Source organism: Papaver somniferum, chromosome 4 (genome assembly GCF_003573695.1).
Source record: "Papaver somniferum cultivar HN1 chromosome 4, ASM357369v1, whole genome shotgun sequence".
Lineage (NCBI taxonomy): Eukaryota > Viridiplantae > Streptophyta > Magnoliopsida > Ranunculales > Papaveraceae > Papaver > Papaver somniferum.
Genome location: NC_039361.1, coordinates 19841518 through 19863802, shown reverse-complemented (window position 1 = coordinate 19863802; position 22285 = coordinate 19841518). Strand labels below are relative to the sequence as shown.

Here is a 22285-nt window from a genome sequence, read left to right as displayed (position 1 = left end):
AGCATTACTTTAGAGTATACCCGGGAACTAATGTGTTAATGACAGCTTGTTGAACCTGTGATTCTGCCCTCATCAATTTGTTCGTGGTAGGGTTGTTTGATACGGTTCTTTATATTTATTGTTTGATACATCTGACGTTTCTTCTATTGTTGCAAGACTCCAACAATCTTTAGTATGTATGCAAAGGAAATAAGCACAACTCCAAACGCACAGCCAAATGAAATACGTCGAAACATTAATGGCCCAAGATTAAACGTAAGTAGAGCCCACCATATCAAAAGACTTAGAAAAGAACGATTTTTTGGGGGCCATGGTTTTTTTTTGGGACCATGGTTCTATTTTTAGTAAGACATTTAGAAGTAAATCTAGGTCACCCCTTATCTAGATATTTATATTAATACCTAAACTACCCCCTGATTAATTTTGGATAATGATTAGTGAAATCATTAGTGAAATGATTAAGCTAAAGAAGTAGAATTATTGAGAGGGTAAAGTTAGAGAAGATGAAGAAGAAAAACATGGAAAATAATTTTTTTTTCTGAGTTCACTAATCTTGAGTATTCAAGTGATGATTCAATTGATGATAGCACATCTGAATCTTCATCTCCTTCCTCTCCTAGAGTATTTGTTAATCTTCACAATGATCCGGATATGAGTTATTTCTTAGATGGTGATTGTATTCTTCCCCAAACTCAATCTCAAGATGAAAACGATGGATTTTACCAACCACAACCGGAGGAAGAGCATTTGGGTTATCAGGTATGCTTCAAACTTAGATAATGTTGGTTTAATTGCTCCAAACTTTCAAAAAAAATAAAAAAATTTATGTAGATTTGGGCCAGTTCGGTTACCATATGTCAAGAACATGTAACCGAATACACCTGAAAGTGTAGTTCGTCCACGTTTTCCAAACACGCGGGTTACCGAACTCGCTCGTAATGGAGGTTTTGGTCGTACAGTGTAATGTTCGGTTTGCCCGCAATATAAACGAACTTTAGGAAGTTCGGTTGCTTTGCAAACAATAACTAACCGAACTTTACGTGAAAATAAAATTTTACCAACTGTACATAGTTCGGTTGGTGCGCAAAGTTCATACCAACCAACTATCCAACCAAACTTTACGTTAAAAAAAATTATTCCAAGTGTAAGAAGTTCAGTTGGTTCGCAAACTTTTATCCAAAAGCGTATCTAACCGAACTCACCGATAAAAAAAAAACCAAAAGTTACAGTGCTATATTCGGTTACCTAGTATAAAATGGTAGGTATCCGAACTTTGAACTTAATAATTTATTTGGGTACATCTTCTGTGTTCGGCTACATATCAAATTGCTCTACCAACCGAACTTAAAGTTCGGTGATATCCTTATTTTGCGAAGGAACCGAACTTATAGACTTGTGTTGTTCTAATACAAGGAGTTCGGTTAAAAGTATTTTTTGCGAATCAACCGAACTCTGAGTTCGGTTAAGAAAAAATTAATTCGTGATAACCGAACTTTTTGCGACGAAACCGAACGTTTTGCGACGTAACCGAACTAAAAGTTCGGCTAAGACTTGTTTTTTGCGACGTAACCGAACTTTTCTCTGAAAAAACCTCCATTAAACCTCTCTGCAACTTCCATTTTCAACTCATTTTGATGATTACTTCTCATTTATTCAACCAAAAACGAATGACAAGTAATGGGTTTGTGAGAATATCTTTGTTAATGTTTTAAATTAAGCTATATATAAAGGTGGTGGTGGTTGGTGGAGGTGGTAATTGGAGGTGGTGGTGGTAATCGATGGTTGGTGGTGGTGATAATCAGAGGTGGTGGTGGTGGTAATCGGCGGTGGTGGGCGGTGGTGGTGGAAGGAGGTGGTGGTTATATATATAGGTGGTAATTAGGTTGGTTTTAAATTAAATTAGGTTAAGGGTAGATTAGTCATTTCAACACTTTAGGACACCCCATATAACTATATGGAAGGTGGCCTAATAAAACCATTGTCCGCTGAAAAAACGATGGTTCCTAAAAAATCATTCTTAAAAAAGGGTTAGATCTATTATCGTTTACACGAGCCCACTGTAAATGAAGTACGCATCGTTTCATATTCTCTTCCATGTTAAGGAAGCAGAACCCTAAAAACTAACGCAGCCTGAACCTTAATTTCAGTCGATTGAAAAATTAAAATTCTCATTTGATGAATCGTAAAGGTGGTTTACCCAGTAACATAGTGCCTTAACATAATATTGGTTCGATGCTTAGATGAGAATAATAAGTATGATTATAATCACAAACCAAAAAATAAAAAATTTACGATGATAACATGGTATCACAGCAGGCTATTTGCGACGAGTTTTTGACCGCGCCTTTGCTCCGCGTCACCCGATTTAATTGTCCACATGTTAGACCCAACGAGGCTACACGTGAGGGGGCGTGTTGAGATTATTAGTCCCACATTGTCTGAGCAATCTAAGATCCTGCGGTTTATAATCCTATGGGCGACTCCACTCATTGTGGTTTTGAGTTGTATGCCCGTATTCTAACACAACGTTGTTCTAAGTTTTCTCATAATTGTATTCTTTTCCCTTCAGTCAGGTTTTGTCCCTTCGGATTTTCCTGATAAGGTTTTAATGAGACAATTAGCTTAGATACTGTGGTCATCTACGAGGAGTGTTATAAACAGAAGTTTATTAGATAGATGCCCACTTTAGTGTGACCTCATTACTTGGACACCAAGTATGTAAACTTTATAAATAGAGACTCAAACCTTTATAACATACCCACATGAATAAGAAATCTCTTTTTTTTTGTTCGTTTACTTTGTGTCTTCTTCTCCGCTTATTCTATATCACAATAATTCCTAACTAATTGCAAGTATGGTAATCTTCTTAAACGGCCATAACTCATTTTGAAAATCATTGATGACACGCCGTGATTAGGTGCACATTTTCGTAAATGAAGCAATGCAGTCCCTAATTTAGATGAGCTTTTACACGAAATTAGACGAGAGAGTAAGATCTTTAATGGCTATTATTCAAGTTACAGTCTCATTCCTCCATAACAAAAAATAGTAGTTTAAACAGTATTAGACAAAACTTGAATTATTTCAAATACAAAAACAATTGCACTATTTCGTATCAAGAATTTTGAGATGACCCGGTAACTTCAGCAGAACTGGGTACAGTTCGCTCTTAGGATATCACCAAACAAAAAAACAGTATCAATTCATTTATCAGAAACATATGTGATTTTGGTCTTCCATGAGTAGAAATTTTGTATGCATGAGAGCAACTTTAGTCATGAGTTACTATATTCTCAAATTCTCAAGCCATATATGGCTTTTTTGGCTTAGCAATTTGGTATGTGCCACAGTGGGAAAGCAATCAACGTAGTTGAAAAATACGTTTCACCAGAAGCGCAATTAAAGAATACGTTAACCCCAAACGGCATTTATAATTAACCGCGTCAAGGATGAAACGTAATTGAGGATTGCGTTTATTATCAAACGCATTTAAAAATCGCGTCAGTTGTGTACGTAAGTATCATATATGTTTGACCAAGCATAGATTTTGGTTAGTGGTACATACACGCAGTTATAAGCTGCGTCTAGTCTGAGACGCTATTAACAACTACGTCTCGATAGACGCTTTTTAAAATGACGTTCAATGCAACGGGTTTATAACCAACGTCTAATGTACCAAACGTAAATTAAAATAGCGTTTGTCTTATCACGGGGTTTTAAATTTCGTTTGATGTCACACGGGATTTATAATTTCGTGCAGCAATATATGAGATTTGCCATAAAAAAATTTCATATATACACTATGTTTGAGAATATGAATATGAGAATATGGGAGTTATAGCAATTAGGAGTGTGCCTGCTTTTGTTGCCATATATAGCTTATAGCAACAACACTAAAGTTGCTCTTATTGAGCCATTAGCTTAAAAATGGTATGAGCCGGCATTTATTTTTATATTAATAACGTATTAATGAGGCAAGTGGACACGAACGGTTTCGTGGTCTAGTTGGTTATCACTTCAGTCTAACACACTGAAGGTCTCCAGTTCAAACCTGGGCGAAGCCAAAGCATTTTTTTTCCATCGATACAACTAAAACCCTGGTCAGGGCGAATCAAATCATTTTTTAATTTTTGGTACCTTTTGAATCCCCGGTACAAACTCGCATTTTAGGGATTTCAATTTGCTTTGTTTTCTTTTAAATGGACGAAACCAACAGTGGACAAGCAAAAACATATCCTCCCATGCACAATGTTGCATGCAGAGGAGGTTATCTAGATTCTGATGACGAGTTGAGTACAATATCTTTTAGTTACAATCTTTCCTAAACAATCTGACAACTATAAGGTTGTTATTCTAGAGTTTTCGCATATCCTTGGAAACATTGATTCTCATCCCTTGTTACCAGACAACAGGCTCGCGTACGTGCCCATATCATGGACTAGCTCAAAACAAAATTTCCTTCTCAAAACCACTAGTAAAACCAAACCAAAAGAGCTACAAATAAGATCTAGTAACAGGGATGATCATAAAGCAAATGTTTACCAGCAACAATTAAGAAGTAGCCAATACGAATAACTATAAGATAGTGCATTTACCCAACATGGAATATATAAATTTCGTAATTCCAATAGACTTGAGGAAGATAAACTCTTACAAAGAGTGAAAAGACCTTTCAATCAGAAAACATAAATTGATGAATTAAAATCCTACCACACGATCTAAATCTTCAATATGTATATCTTCTAAAGGATACTGCGATTGGGCATTTCTCAGGTATACTCATATGTGCCAAACAGAATTAGAAATGAGCAAATCACAGCGACCATAGCGCAACAAACACAGCAGCAAGGAAAGCAGAGCATCAGAAGTAAGCAAAGCCCAACAAGACCAAGAAATGCCATTAGTGCGACTAGAAATATGTCAAGTAGACTCATATGATGATCAACTCCAGATGGAGAAATAGACGAAGTGCCATGATGATCAGCTCCAGATGAAGAAATAGACGAACTATCGTGATGATCAACTCCATCAACTCCAGATGGGGAAATAGATGAACTCCCATGATGATCAACTCCAGATGGAGAAATAGATGAACTGCCATGATGATCAACTCCAGATGGAGAAATAGATGAACTGCCATGATGATCAACTTCAGATGGAGAACTAGACGAGGATTCAGCAACAAGTAACGGAAGCAGAAGAAGTGAGAGGGACATGGAGAGAATCATCACCTGTAGAAACTTCATTGTGTTCTGGTGAAAGAAAAACAAGAGAGATTTAGAACTTAGAAGCAAGTTTCAATGTAGAAGTATATAGGCAGTTTGTGGAAGTACATGGGTAGTAAGTGGGAAACTACCAAGAAGGTGCTTCTGCCTGCCAACCTGCAACCATACCAGTTTAGGAGCATGAAACCAAGTCTAAACTAAGCCATATAAGGAAGGTGATAGCACACTAGCACATGGTATCAAAACAGTGACTCTTTCCTTGGTAAAATTGATGATGAATAGAATATCTACCACTTTCTAGGTTTAAATTATATTTATACCCTTGTCATGTTTGTCCTTCGTGTTTGTGAAGAGATGGTATTGATGGTGATATGAGAATTGTGATGGAGTGGAATGGAGTATGATTCTACCGGGAAGTGAGAAAATATTATGAGTTGTGTTTTGCTGGCACTGAGATTGAACTAGTGACCTTAAATGTCATCCCCTGCCCCGAATTATGTATAGTTTGTTGGATGCTTACATTTGCCTTGTGGTGAATCAAGATGGCTAGAAATTGGTCCCAATCGTCATTTAAGACATCACATCACTCATCAGTAAATGCCATCTCCTTTACAATGAGAGAATTGTTTTTAAAATGACAATATAGACCCCAATTTCCATCACCTCCTTGGGCAGAGATAGCTGCTCATGTTCTGATTTCGACACATCTGCAGCACACATGAATCAGTGAGATCACAAGCGTGAAGAGAAATTCATACAGGCTAATTAATGTCCTATATGGTCCATGGACAAGATCTTTATATTTACCCAACTTAGATACACGTTGTCAAGTGAGAGGATGAACATTCCCATAGCTTCTAAACTTTTACTCCCATCTTCCGTCATTTGATTCAACCTCTGTTAAGGTCCCATGAACATCTAAAAGAAAAACATCATTTCTCCATCAAGGCCATTATTATGGCTTTCAAAGTTCCCTCCAGTTGATGTGTGAATGGAAAATACTCTTCAGAAAAGACTAACCACTCCATTTGGTGGTGCAAATAATAGAATACGTCTCCTAGAATCAGTGATCCACTTCTGCGCTCAAAAGTCATTTACAATGCAGTTAGAACATGAATCAATATCTTAACTTGTCAAATTGGAGAGGAATACAAAGTATAAACCCCTGTACCATAGGATTCATGAACGACGAACAAACATGGTTTGAACACCAAAAGGCAATCAAAATATATTTTAGGTTGTCTTGCTACTAATGGCTTAACAGAGGTCCAGAATCCTGAGTACCTATGGCTGTATCTACTGTGCTTGAACAAAGTATAAACAAAATATGCACAATAATTTATCCTAGCTTGACAGGATACTCGTGTGATTGCTTTCATGCAGTTGTGTATTTTAGCATGAATTTGTATATCAGCAGTTAGGAGATTAGAAAAACATAGACCTCGTAGAAAGCATAATCTATACTAAAGTTTTAAAATGGCAGTGCACATTATAACCATCTAGACAAAACAAAGAAAAGTCACAAGTATAGGTAAAACTATGAGCTATATTCATAAAGAGGGGAAGCAAGCGTAAGGACAATGTACACAGGAACTCTGAATTCAGAATCTACATACCCGTATGGCCATAATCATCTCACCAAATCCTTAATTCCTGAAGTAGCTCGACCTAATTCAACTGACCATGGAAGACCTTCATTAATGCAGGAGCTTCTTGCTCATACAGCTTCACAAACTTTTCTGAAAAGTGAAATATTTTCCTCGATCAGACCATTTGAGACTAAAATTCTGATAAAAGTGCCCCTAGGGATAATCCCCTCCTTCAAGATATAAATGAAAATCACTGAGTCTTCTGTGATGCTCAATGAATCATAACGCATTTCATTCATTAGAAAATCCATAATTATGGTAGTCTTCTTTTCAGAAGCCTTCATACAATGGGGACCTTTCCTAAATGCTCTTTGACTTAGATCTCCATACCAACTCCATCATTTTTTCAGATACCAGAAATGAAGGATGCTAGCTTAGTGATGAGTTTTGAAATGCGGGGGTTTAGTGAACTCATAGTTTTCAAATAATGTTAAAACTGAAGCTGGGTTGGGATGTGGGATTCTGGATTCGACTTTTTGAGAGACATTAATAGCTTCGTTTTCAGATAATCCACATGAATTAATCAAATAAATGAATCAGAAGAAGATGACCTGACATTATTACTAGTAGAGAAAGGAACAAATCATGGAACTAACCCCTAGCTTCAATGAGAATACTCGGATTTTGAAATGTAAAGAGAATATGCCGACTTGCTGCTGCTGATGCTGAAAGTTGCCCATTTATGGTGGTGGTGGTCCTTTTGAGCTTGTGAGAATCGAAACATTTTCAGCTTCTACCACAAGAACAAGAAATAGAAGAAAGCGGGAAACAGAACGAAGAACCTTATTTATTTCTTTAAGTGCGATCGCGCGCAAAATGCTCTCATTGATATTTATGCTCTATCTAATTCAGTGATGCTCTGTACCAAAGCTTCTGACAGTAACTCAACATACCATATGGAACATTTAGCTTAATATGGACCCCTAATTCCACTACCTCCGTGAGCAGATGCTGTCTCATGATTCAGATGTTGACGCAGTCACGGAAGACATGCATCGGTGAGTCTACTAAGCATGAACAGAAATTCAAGCATGCTTAACGACAGCACCATGAGCTCTATCACTATATTTTACCCAACTAGAACGTTACCTATCCGCTACAGGTTGTCAAGTGAGAGGATGTACATACCCGTGGTTCTAAAATTTCACTTGATCTTCTGCCATTTGATTGACTAGTACAGTTTAGGTCCCATGAATAGGAAGAAAAAAGAAAAACAGAAGTTCATCTTCAAAAGCCAGCCCTGCGACATGAAAGAAGATCACATACAACGTAAGCAAGAATTCTTACTAGAGCATGGCGAATAAATAAATTTATATGAAAATCAGAATAATTAAGATTTGGTGGACTATGATTTTACCTGTGTGGCTCATTTCTTATCTTGTCAATGAAACTATAAAGTAGTGGACTACGATTTTACATGAGTTCATTTCTAATCTCGTCTAGTGAATGGGTTGCATATCTAACCATAATGCTTACAATTTGAGGTTTTTCAGCAGCTATAATCTCACGAATTGGACAACGAAACTAATTTACAAGCAACTTATGTTTCACCTATAAATTAAACTTCATAAATCATAAGAACTCTCTAAGAGTCATGGCTTGCCTACTGACGTGTGGAACTTAGCAAAACAAATTACTTTGTCGACGGTTTCCAGAAATAAATACAATTATATATAAGCCAGCTTCACCATCTTGGGAAGCTTACAAACAAACGGTGTAGCTAAACTTTGTGACAAACTGAATATAAAGCATACACATCTACCCCCATGCCATATATTCTTCATGTTGTCCATAAATTAAAGGTGACACAATTATCAATTCCAAAGTAACAAAACAAGCATAGAAAAGAGCTAAACCATAAAGAGAGGCAGCGGTTAAACAAAAAGGGGAAAAGATTATGTACCACTACATTAGCATCTCGTCAAATCCTCATTTCAGAAGTAGCTCTTCGTGATTCAAATAACCTTGGAATACCTTCATTAGTTCAGGAGCTTCTTGGTTATACAGCTTCAAGAACTTTTCCGAACTTGACTCATTTGTCACTCCTGAAAGTGATGCCAGAGAAGAAAAAAAATCCTTAATCAGACCCTTTGAGACTAAAATTATGATGATAGAGCACCAAGGGATAATTCTCTCCTTCAAGCTATAACTAAAAATCCCTGAGTTTCCTGCAATATTCAATGAATTATAACCCATTTCATTCACAAGGAAATACATAGCTGCTGTTATTTTCTTCTAAGAAAGCATCATCCAATGGGAATTTTTCCTAAATGCTAATTGAATTTTTCTTGTATGCATAAACTTCAGTTTTCCAAGTAGATTCACTCATTTGTTTCAATACCTTTATAGCTACAATAATCCGATAAGAACCCTTGAGATTTGTAATAACATTTAACTGTATGAATAATGCTCTCAAGGATATCAAACGAACGCACAAATTGTTATAAGAACAACATTTGGATTCTGTAATGTGAAGATGAAATACCTTTGGAGAAGATACAGATGATGATGAAGGAGAAGGCTGCCCATTAATGGTGGTCTTACTTTAGAGATTTGATCCTGCTTTACACCACATGGATCGAAAGTCGAAACATTCAATTTCACCACTGGAACAAGAAGAAAGACGGAAACGACAGAATTTTGAGGGTTTGAATTTCTCTCACATTCGATGACATCTATGGAGTCAATAAAGCGACAGTCAAAACGCGATGACTCGGGTCAAACTTATATATTAAGACGGTGTTAGGATACCTGAAGCATAAGTTAATGGGACAGTCATAAGTAAAACAAATTACTTCCCAAAATGTTAAGTTTTTCTTACTTCAAAAAATTATACGCAAATTTTATTCACAAGGTAATTTCCGACTTAGTTGTTTTTAGAAGTACGAAAGTTTCTTCGGAGGCCAATCACTCACTTCTATTCATTTTATTTCAACATCGTCATGCGTAATATTTCTGTGAAATATGTCAATTTTTTGTTACCAAGAGAGTAAATGAGATTCAAAACAGTGTAAAATCGCAGCTGACTCACTAACCTAACTGTTTTGTATATTTATCTGATCCAAGTCAAATAACCTCTATTTATGCACGTAATTTTCTGATAAGCACCCAACTTATCAAGGATACACTATTATAGAATTGAGGGAGATTGGATGAAAATTAAAAGTGAAAAATACTAGAACCCCCAACTATATGGGTTCAAACATATAGAAGCCCCACTAAATGGATCATCCACTGTCAACTACATACTTTAAGAAAATGATATTACTAGGCCCAAAAAATCAAATTTTCTTCAGATCTGGCCCATAATTAATTATTACGAATTTTAATAATACCAAGGCTACCCTTTAATATTTATACAAGAGGAATAACATAAGATACTTTCATTTTCTTTCTCCGTCTAAAACCAGAGTTGCTCTCATAGATTCATTTTCTAGGGTTTTATCTATTCGGTTGTACAAGATCTAATCTTCTGATTTGATTTCACATCAACAATTTGCAAGCAAATCGATCTGTGATTTAGAAAGAATCAATTATGTATAGAGATTTTTGTTCTACTCTATCTTCTGCTAAAAGAATTTAGTGGTTTTCGATCTATGTCATCTATGGATGCCGATGTACGACGAAGAGGAAAAAATGACATCAATCTCTACTTCTGTATCTGTATCTACTGATGATGTTTGTAGATCATCATTTGTTTGTGAATAAGTCGAAATCGAGATGCAAAGACAATGGAATTCGTCATCAACTATTAGATCTGAAGATTCAACAACAAAAAGTGAGAAAGATAAGTTTCTCCCTTCTAATCCTGTTTAATTCAATTAAAATTCCTAGTTATGTGATCTGAAAATAAAATTGACTCTAATTTGTTGTTTCGAAGCTACTTCAGGTAAGGTTTTCTATTTAATTCAATAGTTTTTCCTGATTTAGTAGTTCTACTTTCTTAGTTTGATAAGGTTCTGATTTTTGTTTCGTTGACTTTATTCAGATCGGAGAAGAACATTATTTTTATTGAATCAACAGGTTTTGAATCTAGGTATGTTTAGGTTTGTTGTTTGTTTCTGCCGATTTGTTGATAATACTAGTTAAATTCTCCATTTAATAAAAACGCTGATCTCTCATAATTCTAATGGAGCTAGTTGTGGACTCTTGTTGGTGTTTTTATGTTGCTTATCTTGACTATATATGTTGAGTTTGGTTAACGAATCTATGGTGGTGTTGATGGTGGAGATGCAGAATCTGGAGGAGTATGAGGAGGATGTGGTGGTAGAGGTGGTGGTATTGGAGCAGGTTTGAAGGAGGATTTTGAAGTCAGTGGTGGTGTTTTTCAGAATTGATGAATTGAGGAGATGATGAGAAGATAAAGGATGAACTATTTTAAGTTTCTACTACTGGTGCTAGTGGTGACAGGTAATTAGCTGATTTCACAAGGTTCTCTTCTTTTTTAAATGTTTATGTTTTTTTTGTGATCAAGGTTAACTTGTTCTGATAAATTTACTACGGTAGCATCCCTGTCAATGATTGGTTTTTACTGTTGACTTATGCATCCTTGTAAAGGTAGTATATGGATTTTGTAATGTATATCAAAGGGGTCAATGCTTTCCGTTGAATGAATGTATATCAAAAGGTAGTATATGGATATAGGTCTGCACATTACATCTGTTTAACTGCACATTAGACAAGCCATATGCATGACAGTTTGCACATTTAACTAGCATTGGCAGACTATATATGTGTAACTAGTAGTTACACATCTAATCAAATGTGTAACTTCTAGGTACACAAGCTAAATGAATGTGTATCTACTAGTTACACATGCAAATTAGATGTGTGACTTATAGTTACACATGTTAATTTGATGGTATATGCATATGTAACCTAATATGAAACTTCTATCTAACTGTAACATTTTTAATTTTACCTTCTTTTTGTAGAGTCTGTAACTCTGTAAGGGTGAACTATTAAGTTTTGTATACTTGCTCTAGTTTATTCAGTTATGAGATAGATTTGACTATTCTGTGTCCATTGGTTTTTGATTTTTGGATGTCCTGTTTTGTTCATTTGTATGAGAAGTGTTCTAGCTGCTATGGTACTGATATCATTTGCTTGTCATGTAGTTACTAAGAAGGCTGACCCCAAGGTGCTGGCTAACAAAGCTTCCAAGGCTGTCAAAGCTGGAGCATCAACCATTAAGAAGAAGGCTAAGAATATCTGCACATCAGTCATATTTCACAGGCCAAAGACATTGCAGAAGGCAAGGAATCCCAAGTACCAATATATTAGTGCACTACCAAGGAACAAGCTGGACCATTACCAGATCCTGAAATACCCACTCACCACCGAGTCCGCAATGAAGAAGATTGAAGACAACAAGAAGAAGAAACAAGGATGCTTTCAAGAAGATGTACAACATCCAGACAGATAAAGTGAACACCGTTATCAAGTAAGCCTTCTTGATTACTTACGACTAGCTACTTCTTTTTCTTGAAAGGTAGTATATGGATATAGGTCTGGAATGGTTTCACTTAACTCATACATCTGTTTAACTGCACATCACACAAGCCATATGCATGACAATTTGCACGTTTAACTAGCATTGGCAGACTATGGATGTGTAACTAGTAGTTACACATGCTAATTAAATATGTAACTTCTAGGTACACAAGCCAAATAAATGTGTATCTACTAGTTACACATGCAAATTAGATGTGTAACTTATAGTTACACATGCTAATTTGATGGGATATGCATATGTAACTTATAGTTACACATGCTAATTTGATGGGATATGTTATAGTGGTTATATTTATGAAATTGAGAAAAGAATCAAGTCCTAGTAGTAGGGAGTAGTAGTGGATGCAGATTAGACTAATTAGATGCAGGTTATACTTATAGTTACACATAATAATTAGATGTGTAATTTCTAGTTACACATGATGATTGTATGTGTAACTTATGCTAATATGCATGTGTAACTATTGTTTACATGTGTAACTACTGATTACACATGCATTTTGTTTTCCTGGGTTCATATCTATACCCTGCTGAATCAGTTGTGTGATCATTTTTTGCGATATTAATGTGCTAGCACAAGGTTCCCAGGTGTTTGTATTATTCTGCCAGTATAATTACTGTCTGAAGCTTTACTTTCTGTTGCTTAAAATGTCCTTCGTCATCGATAATATGAAAATGGCTTAGGTACATCTAGACTAGCGCTGTAAAACGTCTTTCTGTTAATACAGTGCTAACAACGTCTTTCTGCTGAAGCAGTGATATCTTAATTAAGAGCTTCTCATTCACTTGCAAGGTTAACTGTATTATTTTATGACTGGTAATTGCTTGATAGTCACCTCTCGTTTTTGCTAGTGTTATTCATTTAGAGATGGATTTGCTGATTTTATGTTGACATATCTAAGTCAGATGCATGTGTAACTCCTAGTTACATAATTCAGATGCATGTGTATCTGCAAGTTACACATGTTAATTAGATGTGTAACTTTTACTTACACATACTGATTTTGGGTACACATATCAATATGTATGTGTAACTCCTAGTTACACTAGTCATATGCATGTGTAACTGCTAGCTACACTAGCCAGATGAATGTGTATCTCCTAGTTACACATGTTATATGCATGTGTAACTCTCAGTTACACAATTCAGATGCATGTGTAACCGCTAGCTACACTAGTCAGATGCTTGTGAAACTGAAATATACATTGTTTTATGTACTGTTCATTTTAATCGTATAAATACTGATTGCTTGTTGTTATATTTCAGGTTTTAGATAACTTCATAAAAGCTAATTGCTTAAACGTGGTAATGGTCTCGCTGGAACTGGAGTTGACGCTGAATACACAAGTCAGATGCATGTGTAACTCTCAGTTACACTAGATAGACACATATGTAACTCTCAATTACACTAAACAGATGCGTGTGTAACTTCTAGTTACACATGCTAAGAAATTATTGTAAATGAATATTAAAGTAATAACTTTTTGTTTTTTTTTTTTGATGTCTATTTATTTGCATATATATACAAGTGTAACTTTGCATTACACATATCATAAGGATGTGTAACTTCTGGTTACACATGCCATATGCATGTGTAACTTCTGTTTACACCTTCGCACTGTATTTTAATAATTTCGGGCCTAGATTTAATAATTTTGGGCCTAGATTTAAATTTTATTTAATTATGGGCTTGACAATATGCATAAGGGTATCAAGGTCTTTTAAAAACTCGGGGCCTAGATTTAAACTTTTTTTAATTAAGGGCCTCATATTATGGGTTATCCATGGATTGGGCCTGAGCCTAATTTCCCCGAATTAAAATGACCTATAAATAATGGATAATTTTTGTGGATTTATCCGTATAACTTAATAACTGGCCCATCGTTGAGATGATATATATATCATAAGATTACAGGTTAACAATAGTGAGTTTTGGTTTCATTTTATATCTTCAATCTTTAAAATATCCATTATTTTATAAACCCATTAACAAATTTATTGAAATAAAAAATTACGTTCTTTACGTTTTAGTAATTTGAAGCCCTTATTTGGCCCTTCTACTTGTGACCATAAGAAAAGAGGTTCTTCCACGTTTAACTATCTCTTTCTCAAAGTTTCTTTTTTGTAATTCTCCCTTTTTAAGAGTAGGAACTTCGTTAAGTGAAAAATGTTTAAGATCAACCACACTTATCTCTCGATCTACTCCATATCGTTACCCCTTCACTTATTTTACTATCTTACTTCTTCGTAGAGGTGTTCGACATCATTAATTCTTGTGTTTTTTCTATTATTATTTTAGGGTTTGTACTGAAAGTTGTAACTATGTGTGGTTTAAGTATATACATAAAAGATTTCACAATCTATTAGTTGGTTCGAGGTGATTTAGTTATTTTCTTGGTTTGCTCAAAGAGTTGAGGTTTTCGCAGTTGAATCTCCTTCTTTATCATGCTTAATCTTAGAATTATGATATTTTTATGTAACACTAGATTATTTTACGTGTATATAAGATTTAGGAGTTTTGAAAATTAACAATGGAACTCCGTGTTTAAGGAAACTCGGTAACAGTCAACACAAAATGGAAACTCATTTGTAGACGCCATGCATTCCTTGGTTATTCACTTCATTGATTGGTCTTTCTTTGTTTTGAATTCAATATAAAACACATAAAGTGATTGGTATAGACGTCATGCACTCCTTGATTAAAGTATGTATTCTACACATACATAAATAATATATATTTCTCTTCATCTTTTCTCTAATTTATGTTCTCTAGTTTGTGTTCTTGTAGTTTCAAAAGAAGACTTTTTGACTTTTTTTTTTTTTTTTTTTTGACTATTGTGCCTTTAACAGAAAGCCTATTTGATTTCACTTCAGAAAGATATTCAATCAAGATAAGGAAATCTATATGCTTATGAGGGATCTTCAAGGAAACAAAGATATCAAGCAAACTACATAACTAAGAAAACTTAATCCCTTATAGAGATGCCTAATCAATTCTACCTCATAAGAGCAATCTAAACAAATCAAATCAGAAGTGGTTTAGATATCTATCTAAATTACAAAGTACGAGAAGAAGAGTACTTTGTGATTTTTATGTATCTTATTCATGTGAACAATAAGAACAAGATAAACAAGAAGGATAAATAGGTTGTCTAGATATTTGGGTATTTGGATCTTAAAGGACACTAACCAATTACAAATAAGCATTTCAGAGATTCAAACCTTAGCGAAGCCAATATATTTTTGCATTTTTGGTACAATTCTGCATTTTGAAGAAAGAAAAACTGACTTTCTTAGGTAAAGAAACCTTCTCAAAATGGATGTTTATGGATTTCAATTTGCTTTGCTTGCATTGGATGAAACCTACAGTGAATAGGCAAAAACATATTGACCCTAAGGGTCGTGTTTATTCTTCAACGTGAGCTCATTCATGATTTTTGAGCTATCTCGCACCCACAAATAAACATGTATTCCACCCAGTAGTTTAACCTGCCACGATATTAAGATGATGATTTTTTTTTTTTGCAGATTGGGGAAAGGTAAAACTCCCTCAGTGTAATCGATCTGTATGCCTGTGTATCATGGGGTTAGGTCGCATCACCAAATAAATTGATGAGTTTTTTGTTCAATAATTTGTAAGTTGAATTTAGCAAACTATGCTAACGTGAAGTTGGTAAACCAAAGGAAATATGGCAACGAATATGTATAAGTAATAAAAAATTCGTAACGTACCACTGATCTGCTTGCTTGAAGGGAACATATTCTGATTCATTTAGATTTTGAACTTAATAATAAGAGCAAGGACTATGGGATTGGTTGTTTTAGAGTTGATCCCTTTCAAAATGAAAGAGAGAGCTTAAGTCAAGGAGTGTAAATCTTACCATGCCATTAGAGATTAATAGTCTATACGGCCCAAGTGTCGTCAAATATTTATGGTTTTGCAAACATGAGATTATTGGTAGGGTAAGAACATATTTTTGAAGGAAAACTAATTTATTAAACTAACAAAGACGTATTATACGCCCAAAAGGTGTTTGGATTTTGTCTGATACAAGTGGTGTTGTACCAATCCATATTTTCGTTGATGAAGCCCGAGTTGGATCTCTTGATTTGTCCGCTCCTTTGTTTGCTAAGGCGTCAGCTACTTGGTTGCCTTATTGATAGATATGAGTGATGCAAACATTAGGAATTTGTTGCAGAAGTTTGTGTATATCTGCAATTAGATGATGTAATTGCCATGGGTATGTTGATTCAGCTGAATGTGATGATGTGAGCCAATTGCTGAGTGTTGAGGAGTCCATTTCGAGATGCAAATGAGTTGGCTGCATTTTTATCACTTTTTGTAGACCAAAATAACATGCCTTTGTTTCTGCCACTATTGCTACAGTGATCATAGTGGAATGACGATGAAATAATGTGATTTCCCAACTGATTCCTTAAAATGTATCATGCAGCTGCAAACCCGGTTTGCCTAAAATGCCTCTTGCTACACCATCAGTGTTCAGTTTCATCCATGGATCATCAGGTGGATTGCAGGTGACGGAGATCTAGATGGTGTGGTAAAACTTATGATTGCTGGTGGGGACTACCGGTGACTTCCCGATGATTAAAGAGGGTGACTAAGATGATGCAAAGCTGAATTGCCAAACCATATGGAGTATAGCATATATCGGTTGTTGTCAGCCGAGGATCCAAAAATATGTTGATTTCTTGATAGCCAAATTTCCCACAGTGTGAAGCAGAGGAGGGTGGAGTGATTCCAGTGGGATGCTTTGTCCATTGCAAAAATACCCTGCACAGATGTTCCACGGATTCCAGTTGTTGATGGCATTCAGGACGTAGCGGAGATGTAACGATAATCCTATTGAACAGAAGCAGTTGAGTTGAAATACCTCCAAGAACTGCTTTCCGGATAAATAATTTAATTTTTGGAGGGCAGTGTAATCTCCATATGTCTTTGAACCTTTCAGGATCAGTTAAAGTTGACTGTTGGTCGCTAGATGGTTTTATTAAGGCCGAATAAGCTGATTTAACAGTGAACTTGCCATCTGAAGTGAGGCCCAAAATCATTTTATCTGGGCAGGAACGGATTGGTAGATGAATGCTCAACAAGCTGTTAGTACAGTAGTTGATGGTGATATGAACTCTATTTTTTGCCTATCCCACTGATTCATGAGGGGTCAATAAGGTCTGCCACTTTAGAGAGATTGGACAGATGGTTTTGTGCTAAAGGAGTTTGATTTGGATTCCATCCATGATCCCACTGTGGAGTAGACAGTCCATTGCCTATAATATGTTTCATACCTTATCTAAGAATTGGTTGTAGAGAGCTTATTGCTCTTCATGATGGGCTAGGTTTAAAGACTCGTACATGGTGCATATGGAGAAGATCGTTACCTTGAGATATGTGGAATTGTAGAGTCGAGCCCATAACGAAGCTGGATGTTGTTGTATGGACCATGCTCTTTTTAGGAACATCGCTTGGTTCATTGTAGTTGTTGCTCTAATACCTAAACCTCCCTCCTTCGTTGATCTGATAATTTTGTGCCTTTCTGAATGTGTACGACCCCCATAAAAAATTTCTGTAGAACTGATCTAGTTTCTTGTGTACATGTCTAGGGAGCATTGCATTTTTCATGATATGGTTCGTAGTGCTCGTCAGTGATGACTTTATCATCGTTAATCTGCCCATTTGTGACAGAGTATGTGCCTTCCATCCCAGTAGTTTGAGTGTCACTTTATTAATGCGTGACAGAATTTCTGCTCATTGTTAAGGGAACCCCCAGATATGTAGAAGGCGTGGATGTGAACGGAATTTGGAACAATGCTTTGAGTTGCTGAATTGTTGATGGAGATAACTGAGGATGATGAATTAGTAATGACTTGGTGAGATTGAAATGATGGTTCGCCGACGCACTATACTTGTTTAGGACATGAAACAAATTGTAGCATTGCTCAATGGGTGCTTGGCTGGTGAGAAGGAGATCATCCACATTTATTAAGTGTGAAATTGGAGGTGCATTCTTAGAAATCTTCACTCCTTTGAAGGCTCCTGTAGACCCAAGATGAAGAAGGTTAGCAGAAAGTATTTCTGAGCACAAAATGAAAATGTAGGGTGACAATGGGTACCCTTGACGAATCCCACACTTTGGTTTGATAAACCCATGTAGAGCTCCAATTTTCTTCACATCATACGTAACTGAAGTTACACAAAATATCATTTTGTCCACCATCCAGGCAGGTAGCCCCAAAGCCAAAAGAGCTAGGTGAATGAATTTTCAGCTGAGTTTGTCATAAGCTTTAAGTACACCCAATATAATTGCAACTTTTGGTGTTTTCCCAGGTTTCGTCGATCGAATATGGTGAAATAGTTCTTTGGAAATATCAATATTGTCTTGGATCGACCTATGTGGAATGAAAGCACTTTGCATTGGACTAACCAGATCATCGAGCAATGGATGGAGTCTGTTGACCAATATCTTTGCTATCACCTTGTAGGATACATTACACGGGTTTATGGGCATGTATTGTGAAGGAGAGGACGGACAATCACTTTTGGAAGTAACGTGATGTTTATATGATTTATCTGGTGATCAAATGCACCCGTATTGAAAAATTGTTGCACTATGTCACACAAGGTTGAGCCTACTGTATGCCACGAACTTTTATAAAACGCGCTAGAAAAAATGAAGGTGATGGATGACTAGATATAGGATGAGGACGTGGAAGTAGTTGAGTGATGGAGAAGTGGAGATCGTGTAAAAATAGTGAGAATCATGTCCCTATTGTGAAGGTAAGACTGGTCGGTTTTTCAACCATTACTTCTCTACTGCCATCAATTATCCTCCTTTCCCGGCACTTTCTCAGAATGGGGATGTTGCACACCGCAAGTTGTAAACCGCCAGACAAATACCCCGATGAACATCCCCCAGTTTGTGACATGTTTAATGTTTCGAGTATTTTTGTAGAAAACATGGAGCAAGTTACACGAAGAATGTAACAAGTTTTACACGTTAATTGTTGAGTGGGTCTTGCTTGCAAGACCTAATTATTTTGACCAATCACGCGCAAGCTAAGTGGCAGGTGGTTTTGAATGGCAATTCAAGTCGTATGAATGCAACTTGCTGTGAGTCGGCACTCAGAAAATAGCATATGGTGCTATTAGGTCGAGTAATTAGATTATTTATAAAATCGATATTCACAAAATATCGTTTGTAATCGATACATGTAAAGTATTGATTTTTAAGCAAGCAGCTCAAAATATTCGATGTATATAAAGCATCGTTGTATAGAGCCTGTTTGAGTTGGTCGCGGATTTCACGATCTTAAAAGGAGCGTGACCGGCCTTGTTTGATCGATCGTTTGGTAGCCATGCAAGTCAACTAAAGACGACGTGATTGGTCCGTGGGGAAGAAGAACGGCTGACAACAATTATGGCACCCCATTGGTCGCCAAGAATTGGATCCAATTAAGCCGGCCGATTTGAACGGCTAAGTTGGATGGCCGTGATAATTTTAAGACTGCCACGGACTTCCGTTAACCTAATTAATATCCTTTTAAATCCACTCGACTAGCCTACTTTGGCTAGCCATTGTGAACGCAACATGCAAACTAGGAGAGATCTAATTAGCTGGAATAATATAGGGCCCGTCAGTAGATAATATAGAGCTTGCTCGGTCATATTAGGAGACGACCAAGCTCGTTAAATTGACTGGAAAACTCACGTGGTCGTGATCGTTCCGCGACTGACTTGGGAAGTTTAGATTAATTTTCTTATATAAGAAGCAGCTCTACTAGCCTACTTTGGCTAGCAATTTGGAGTAGAAGCAGGTATCCTAGAAGCGATACGATTGGTCAAGGTAATAGGTGGACGGTCGGTTGTCATACCAGTACCTTGTTTACCGAGTTTGGAATATCAAGGGTTAGCTAATGGGGTTTGCCAAGTTGTGTAGTCGTGATTACCTAGCGACCGACTTGGACGGCCAAGATCTACTTTTTTAAGAAATAGAACGCGTCGACCAACCTACTTCTATCTTTAATTAAAAGTGTAGCTTACAACTTTAGAGCGATTTGATTGGTCGATTGGAAAGAGGGGCTGACTGAAAAAAACATGAGGCAGGGATGGTCGGTGATGGAAGGCGCCAGCTAGGGCAAACTGACTGTCCAAGTGGCGCGGCCGCGCCCATTTTGCTGCTGCCTTTAATTATCGCAGCTTTCATTCTTTCCTTATTTTCCAACTTTTGGTAGGATTTTACTCCTACTAACTCCATAATGGCCGGTTTCCTAGCTTGCCTAGGTTTAGTCTCGACCAACAGGGATCGAGATATCGTGCAGGGCTCCGTTTTAGGGCAAAAACCTAGAAATTAATAAAATTAGGTCAAAAAATTAAATTTTGTGATTTGACACAAAATTAATCATTTTTGGTGAATTTTACACGTTGATACAAATCTCTATTTTGTTTTTATCTCGGAGAGCAGTACAACTTTGGTCTCACTGGCGCAACTTGCGCGCTTCTGATTGAGTACTTTCACGCACATCTTAATCCTGACATTTCGGGAAATTCATGCTACTCAGCTGAGAGTGAATATTAATTGTCATATCATGTCAATGTTAAGAGTTCAGCTGAGAACATAGCATAGGATAAATACTCAGCAAGCATGCATTAGTGAATAATGCGAGTGGGAGCTCAATAAAATTTACAAAATACCTGGGATTTTTTCAACCAATATTATTCTAATTAAATTTTGTATATATAAGAATATACTGAATTGTTCAATGCATGTGTAAGCAGAGAGGCGTAGGCGCTCACCAGCTTTAAATGGCCCTATCTCTTTGCGGAACAAAGGCACATAAATAGAGGGTTTTACAGTTGTAGCCCTGAATTAAAAACCACCATCAACATGTCTATAAATACCTAAGTTTGCATCTAGCAGACTATCGTAAGAGCCATGCAAACTTCATTTCTTGTTGTTTCTGGTGGAGCTGTCTATCCAGAGAGGAAAGTACCCTAATTAGGTGAAATCTCTTACGACCGCTCGTTTAAAGACTTCTGTGGGATCAAGAATCTCTATGCCTACATCTGGTGAGAAACTAGATAATTGCATTATTATTGTAGTTTTCAATTATTGAAACTTTGATTGCACCTAATTTATTTATTCTTGAGAACCTTCTCTTCTGATATAAGGCTCACTCAAACTACATCAAAGTATCGACGAGATCTTTAGAACTGTTGTTAGATCTAAAGACATCTTGTGATAATTAACAAACTCTGTTCTGTGTGTGATTTATCACAAGAGGATTCAAGTGTTGTTGTGCGAGTATTTGAAGGCAATAGAATATTTGAAGACGAAGAAGATTTCTTATTAATTTTCGTATCTTGTGGATTTAGTGCACGAACCTTGATCGGTTGGGATCCATATAGAATCAGTTTATCTTTGTTAGATATGATTGATTAGTTGTGTGAGATAGTCATTCTATATAGTTTCTATTTCAGATCTATATCGATTGAGTGTGAATTTAAACTTGACTATTTTGATAGTTGTTGGATAGATTGATCTAACCAAACAACGGAGTTTATTAGATTAAATATAAGAGCCTTTGTCAACGACTCGTCTTATCTTTTAGCAAGATTGATTAGAGTGGTTACCAAACAGATTCTTCCTTTGATGTTTGTAATACGATCCAAAGGACTTGTTATTCACGTGCGTGACTCTAGAAGTCGAAGGCGTAGGGATACTAAGGGAACTAAGTAGCTAGGGGTAGTCATATTGGTCTCAACTATACGAAGTTGATATTTGATTTTTATAGCGGCTTAATTCTGAGAGTATTCAAAACTGGACTAGGTCCCGGGGTTTTTATGAATTTGTAGTTTCCTCGTTAACAAAATCTTGTTGTGT

At 36.3% G+C, this 22285-nt stretch overlaps 2 protein-coding genes and 1 non-coding gene across 9 annotated transcripts; 2 read left to right on the top strand and 1 right to left on the bottom strand.

Moving 5' to 3' along the window:
• Nucleotides 1–3990: 3990 nt before the first annotated feature.
• TRNAV-AAC lies at nucleotides 3991–4064 on the top strand. Its single transcript has one exon. It is a non-coding gene; the product is annotated as a tRNA-Val (tRNA).
• A 503-nt stretch (nucleotides 4065–4567) lies between these two features.
• LOC113274872 lies at nucleotides 4568–9507 on the bottom strand. 7 transcript variants are annotated; one of them, XR_003323293.1, is made up of 8 exons: nucleotides 9360–9507; nucleotides 8778–8919; nucleotides 6842–8114; nucleotides 6033–6302; nucleotides 5746–5932; nucleotides 5334–5381; nucleotides 5232–5252; nucleotides 4568–5133 (listed from the first exon to the last, which is right to left on the bottom strand). XR_003323293.1 is itself a non-coding variant. In XM_026524286.1 (2 exons), the coding sequence occupies exons 1-2, from the start codon at nucleotides 5405–5407 to the stop codon at nucleotides 4770–4772; spliced, it is 534 nt and encodes a 177-aa protein (XP_026380071.1). In that variant the 5' UTR covers nucleotides 5408–5516; the 3' UTR covers nucleotides 4568–4769. The 7 variants fall into 7 exon arrangements, 1 of the variants encoding a protein (XP_026380071.1); XR_003323291.1 differs by having other exon boundaries at nucleotides 4568–5252; nucleotides 6842–6964; nucleotides 8003–8114; XR_003323289.1 differs by having other exon boundaries at nucleotides 4568–5252; nucleotides 8778–9042.
• A 1734-nt stretch (nucleotides 9508–11241) lies between these two features.
• LOC113272126 (60S ribosomal protein L23A-like) lies at nucleotides 11242–16940 on the top strand. The gene is made up of 3 exons (XM_026522029.1): nucleotides 11242–11284; nucleotides 11992–12241; nucleotides 16844–16940. The coding sequence occupies exons 1-3, from the start codon at nucleotides 11242–11244 to the stop codon at nucleotides 16938–16940; spliced, it is 390 nt and encodes a 129-aa protein (XP_026377814.1).
• The last annotated feature ends 5345 nt before the right edge of the window (nucleotides 16941–22285 follow it).

Bases quoted from the DNA above. Each gene is read 5' to 3' on its own strand.
- LOC113274872 (XM_026524286.1), bottom strand. From the start codon at position 5,407: ATGCTCCTAAACTGGTATGGTTGCAGGTTGGCAGGCAGAAGCACCTTC. The intron at 5,253-5,356 runs GTAGTTTCCCAC...TTCTTTCACCAG, and splicing joins CAGGCAGAAGCACCTTCTTG to AACACAATGAAGTTTCTACA.
- LOC113272126 (XM_026522029.1), top strand. From the start codon at position 11,242: ATGAACTATTTTAAGTTTCTACTACTGGTGCTAGTGGTGACAG. The intron at 11,285-11,991 runs GTAATTAGCTGA...CTTGTCATGTAG, and splicing joins ACTGGTGCTAGTGGTGACAG to TTACTAAGAAGGCTGACCCC. The intron at 12,242-16,843 runs CAACAAGAAGAA...TGTATCATGCAG, and splicing joins GCAATGAAGAAGATTGAAGA to CTGCAAACCCGGTTTGCCTA.